This window comes from Pygocentrus nattereri, chromosome 20 (genome assembly GCF_015220715.1).
Source record: "Pygocentrus nattereri isolate fPygNat1 chromosome 20, fPygNat1.pri, whole genome shotgun sequence".
NCBI classification, from domain to species: Eukaryota; Metazoa; Chordata; class Actinopteri; order Characiformes; family Serrasalmidae; genus Pygocentrus; species Pygocentrus nattereri.
Window position 1 is genome coordinate 5,080,154 of NC_051230.1, and position 6,000 is coordinate 5,086,153.

Sequence of the window (6,000 nt, forward strand, 5' to 3'; positions counted from 1 at the left end):
TTAGTCCCGTAGCTTCCGAGAAAAAGGAAAGAAATAAAAACTAAAAGAAGCGAATATGTGAACTGAATTTGGGGACCATTAAGTACATCCGCCTTCTTGACCAAACATTCCTGTAAGAGATGTTGGTCTTACGTGAGTAAGAACATCATTTAGATCACAATAGATCATCATTCCAGATGTCTTTCCAGTGGTGCTGATGGGAGCCAGGGGTCACAACATCTACAGCACAGATACAGTCATTTTATTTACTATCTAAAACCATTAGTGGGCCTGAACTTGAGCATTTAATTATCAGGACAGAACTTTCCGTGTCCATTTCTCATTTTTTGACATCATTCGGAATCGCCAGCTGACCTTTTCATGATGACCAGACCAACAGAAACGCTCCACAATGACTTTCTCCATTAATTTATGTGCAATAATGACTGTGAAATGGGTTTGCTTTGGAGACTACGTGGTGCCTTCTAATGCCCCTCCAAGCAGGAATGGATTCATGGCGTGAGGCAAAATGTTCGAAACCAGTTCAAGTAATAAAAGCTTTCTGTGAGGCTTTCAACACGATAAACCATCAAACTTACAAGCCTAATGACAAAATTATGCAGAGATTTTGAAAAATTGGTGGAATTTCCCTTTAATATGTGCTGTTTTCACTGACACCACTCACATTTCTGTTAAACCGGAGTAATTACTCACCAACCACAAAAAACACAAACAACTCATTCTTCCGTTCCGCGCCGCGCTGAGAAGCAAGTCATTACGAATGCAGATTGGAGTAAAGGAAAGTCATTTATTAGGGATTTCCTAACGAGCGGGAGCTGCAGCAGCCGTGCCTTTGAACGGAGGAGGGAGTTTTACATCTCTACGGAAACAATTAGCACACCGTTTAAAACTGAAGAGCTGCTGCCAGCAAACTGTTTATGACCTGAAACAAGACTCAAACTTTTCAGCTAAATGCTGAAGCCTTTTCTCCTCATATGAAAAGCAAACGACGGGAAATTCAGCTCCAATGGCCCCTGAGTGACACCGACTCATCAGGACCGGGCACTGATATAAAGATTAAGATTAAGAGACCCTTATTAGGGAAATTCCACCTCATCATTTACCCCATCCGCGAAGTGAAACACCACATACACACTAGTGAATACACACACACACTAGGGGGCAGTGAGCACACTTGCCCGGAATGGTGGGCAGCCCAATCCGCAGCTCCCGGGGAGCAGTTGGGGGTTAGGCGTCTTGCTCAAGGACACCTCAGTCATGTGCTGTCGGCTCTGGGGATCGAACCGGCGACCTTCTGGTCACGAGGCTGGTTCCCTGACCATGACTGCCCCTAAGGTGAATACCTGTAGGATGGTATACATCATATACATTTTATATACAAGCCCAAAACGGTGAACTGCTAAGCATTCCTGCACTCAGGACAAATCAGATGTGAGCTTGAACAAGTAAAATAAACCTTTTAAACTCTTTATAGGCTGGAAGCGGCACCATGTTAGACGGTGTAGCCCTGTACACCAGGTGTAATAATAATAATAATAATAATAATAATAATAATAATAATAATAATGTTAGTACAATCAATACTACTACTACTGTTCTAGTGATTATAATAATACATTTACAATTATAATTACTATTATAATTATGTATTAATTAATACATAATTGTTGTTGTTGTTGCTGTTTTCAGTTATTTTTCATCCTAATGCTTTTATTGTATTAATAATGGAAAACACACAGATTTATTATTCGATTTGATGCAGCAGTGTCTCAACTTTTTTTATACAGCAAAAATCTAAATGTGTTTGATATTCAGAAGAAAAGGTGGGCTTGGTGCTCCGGTCTAATGCTGTCTACAAGTCACGTCGTAAGTCGTGTCCTAAGTAGAAACTTCCAAGGAGGACTTGGAGGCAGCATAGCACTTGTTAATAAGTTAGCACTTAGCTAACACACAAGCTAACACACTAGCCACAGGCTCAAACACTAGCCACAAGCTAACATACTAGCCACAGGCTAACATACTAGCCACAGGCTCAAACACTAGCCACAAGCTAACATACTAGCCACAGGCTAACACACTAGCCACAAATTAACACACTAGCCACAGGCTCAAACACTAGCCACAGGCTCAAACACTAGCCACAGGCTCAAACACTAGCCATAGGTTCAAACACTAGCCACAAGCTAACATACTAGCCACGGGCTAACACACTAGCCACAGGCTCAAACACTAGCCACAAGCTAACATACTAGCCACAGGCTAACACACTAGCCACAAACTAACACACTAGCCACAGGCTAACACACTAGCCACAGGCTCAAACACTAGCCACAAGCTAACACACTAGCCACAGGCTCAAACACTAGCCACAAGCTAACACACAAGCCACAGGCTCAAACACTAGCCACAGGCTCAAACACTAGCCACAGGCTAACACACTAGCCACAAACTAACACACTAGCCACAGGCTAACACACTAGCCACAGGCTAACACACTAGCCACAGGCTAACACACTAGCCACAAACTAACACACTAGCCACAGGCTAACACACTAGCCACAAACTAATACACTAGCCACAGGCTAACACACTAGCCACAGGCTAACACACTAGCCACAAACTAACACACTAGCCACAGGCTAACACACTAACGCACTTTCAAATTACGTCAAAAACCGAAAAACGACAAAATGTAGATACAAAGTTTTGCTCCAACAGCAGCGATAAGCAAGTCTATTAGAGAAACAGACGACTATTAGTGGCTCAGGTCAGGCCATAAATGTCAAAAACTATGGGGGAGAAAAACACTATAGATTCTAGAAGTACATTTTTTGGTTGTTCTCAATTAAACACAGGTATCTGATGCTTGGAAAATAAATTAATGTTTTATTTTGTACATATCAGTTTTACAATTACTTTCACCAGAGTCCTGGCTGTTGCCGACTTCTCTCAGGGCGCAGTTGTGGAGGTTAGGGATCTGGCCCTGTGACCGGAAGGTTGCCGGTTCGATCCCCAGCACCGGAAGTCCATGACTGAGGTGTCCTTGAGCAAGACACCTAACCCCCAACTGCTCCCCGGGCGCCGTGGATAGGGCTGCCCACCGCTCCGGGCAAGTGTGCTCACTGCCCCCTAGTGTGTGTGTTTATTCACTAGTGTGTATGTGGTGTTTCACTTCACGGATGGGTTAAATGCGGAGGTGGGATTTCCCTGTTTGTGGCAATAAAAAGTGACAAATCCGGAAAGACTAAAGTGCCGTTTTTCGCTCGCGGCCATTAGAAGTCAAAACACGATTGGCTCCACTAACTGTGCTGGAGGTAAATCCGACACATTAGGCCTTCTGTTCAGCTCCTGAAGTCCTAACCAATGAGCTTGCAGGGCTGCACATACTGAGGTGATATGAAGCAAAGAATCCTGACTGGATCCTTTTCAAGCAAAGGGTGAGAATTTAACCCTTTCAAACTGAAGGTTACTTTAACAATGGAATAAGTGTATCAGTACAATACATGCTGAGTTTGAATACAACAAGAATGAATATACTAAACAAAAATAAACGAAAAATTAGACATGCATCATTAGGCCCTCTCCCTCTGGAGATAAACAACTCAACAGGGTATTTAGTAACTATGTGCTGATTTTTAGTATATAGCTGTACATTTTTTGGACCATAGGCTTCTTTACTTGTTCTCTAGATTAGCTTTGGAGCTGTACTGCAAACCTGAGTCACCTAACGTGCTTTCAAACTGAACGGACTTGATTCTTTTTGCCAAACTGTTCCCTTAAAGCTAAATTCGGAGCCTCTTTTCAACCACGCTTACCTGCCAGGGGCTCCTCCTCCTCTTGAGCTCCTCACACTTCCTGAGCTTGCAGATTTGATGGCCCACCTTCCTGTTGAGGCAGTTGCTGCAGGTGCCGCAGTTCTCCAGGAGCATGCAGGGGCCACACATTCCGCACCTTTTCCTCTTTTTCTTGGGCCCAGGAGGCTCCTGCTGGGGCAGGGCGAAGAGCCCCGCATGCTGGTGCTCCGTCTGGATGAACTGGGCCAGCGGAGACTCCACCCCTGCGGACTGGACTTTTAAAACTCTGCCATCCTCTTGGTCCATGGAAAACTCATAAACGTCTGGCGCAGGGGGGCCAGGGCCGGCCTTCAGCTTGTGCATGCTAAGGGCTCCTGTCAAACTCGGAGGTGGTCTTGCGGCGAGGGACGGGTTGAAAACAGCACAAAGGTGTCACCACAACACAGAGAAGTCCATAAAGTGGAGTGGTGGAGTGGAGGGGTCTACGTGAGTCTATGGGGGTTTCAGAGAAATAAAGGAAATAAAAGCAGAATGGCCAGGCTGGAGGTTCCCTACTGCAGGTGGACTGTCCAGGTCATGCTAGGTCATCTGCCTGGACACGTGGACGGCATCTCCAGTTATCCACTGGGCAGGGTGAGGGTCCCGTCTAACCTTGACGGCTTCAGAGGAGCCATTTCGGTTCACAGCTCCTCCAGCCTTGTTTAGACTGTTATTATAAGAGAGAGGACATAAAGACAAGAATGAGAGCAGATACTAAAACAAACATGCATTCATATTCATTAATTACACTCACCGGCCTCTGTATTAGGTACAATTGCTTGTTAACACTAGTTAACATTAATAGCTAATCAGCCAATCACACGGCCGCAACTCAGTGCATTCAGGCATGTAGAGGTGGTCAAGACAACCTGCTGAAGTGCAGACCGAGCATCAGAACGGGGAAGAAAGGGGATTTAAGGGGCTTTGAACGTGGCGTGGTTGTTGGTGCCAGACGGGCTGGTCTGAGTATTTCAGAAACTGCTGATCTGCTGGGATTTTCACGCACAACCATCTCTAGGGTTTACAGAGAAAGGTCCAAAAAAGAGGAAATATCCAGTGAGCGGTCAGTTGTGTGGACGAAAATGCCTTGTTGATGTGAGAGGTCAGAGGAGAACGGGCAGACTGGTTCCAGATGATAGAAAGGCAACAGGAGCTCAAATAACCAACCAAAATCTCTGAGGAACGTTTCCAACACCTTGTTGAAAGTCTGCCATGAAGAATTAAAGCAGTTCTGAAGAGAAAAGGGGGTCCTACCTTTTACTAGCAGTACCTAATAAAGTGGCTGGTGAGTTTATATGCATGGTGTGCCTTTAATTAAGGAATTAAACAGAAAGTAACAGCGTATTTATATTACAGCAGCAAACACACAGAGCAGAGAGTTGAATGCACTCTTGGCGTCGTCTTAAACAATAGAATCCCTGTGTATGTGCGCCATATGGTCAGTCATGTGACCGCAGGCCAGGAAATATGTGACTGAGAAAAGAAGGGAAACAAAATAGTTCCTCATGCAGTGAAGGTGCTTCTTTACCTCCAACAAATAAAGCTGAACAGTCTAGGGGCTTAGTGGCAGCAGCTTAGCTGTACATAGTAGGTGTTAGTTCAACACTGTAGGTGTTCAATGTAACACCGCAGGTACTAATTCAGCACTGTAGGTGTTCACTGACCAGTGCCGGTGCTCATTCCACAGTGAAGGTGTTGAATCTAACACAGTAACCACTCATTCAACACTGACAGTATGATACCATACATGTCAATTCAGCACTGCGAGAGAGGTAATCACTATAAGAATAACTACACCAGTTATTCATCACTATAACTGTTAATCAACATTCTTACAGTTAATCACTATAACGGTACATCACCATTACAGTCCATCAATATTATAACAGTCCATCAACGCTACAACAGTCCATCAATGCTATAACAGTCCATCAACGCTACAACAGTCCATCAACGCTACAACAATCAACGCTACAACAGTCAATCAACGCTACAACAGTCAATCAACGCTACAACAGTCCATCAACGCTACAACAATCAACGCTACAACAGTCAATCAACGCTACAACAGTCAATCAACGCTACAACAGTCCATCAACGCTACAACAGTCCATCAAGGCTATAACAGTCCATCAAGGCTATAACAGTCCATCAAGGCTATAACAGT

General features: G+C 44.4%; 1 protein-coding gene across 2 annotated transcripts in view; it reads right to left on the reverse strand.

Moving 5' to 3' along the window:
- tet3 (tet methylcytosine dioxygenase 3) overlaps positions 1-6,000 on the reverse strand; it is an 84,888-nt gene that overhangs the window by 73,903 nt on the left and 4,985 nt on the right. For both annotated transcript variants that reach the window (XM_037531377.1, XM_037531376.1), the window contains exon 2: positions 3,816-4,500. In XM_037531377.1, coding sequence (XP_037387274.1) covers positions 3,816-4,157 — 342 coding nt within the window. In that variant the 5' untranslated portion in view covers positions 4,158-4,500. The remainder of the gene's footprint in view (positions 1-3,815; positions 4,501-6,000) is intronic.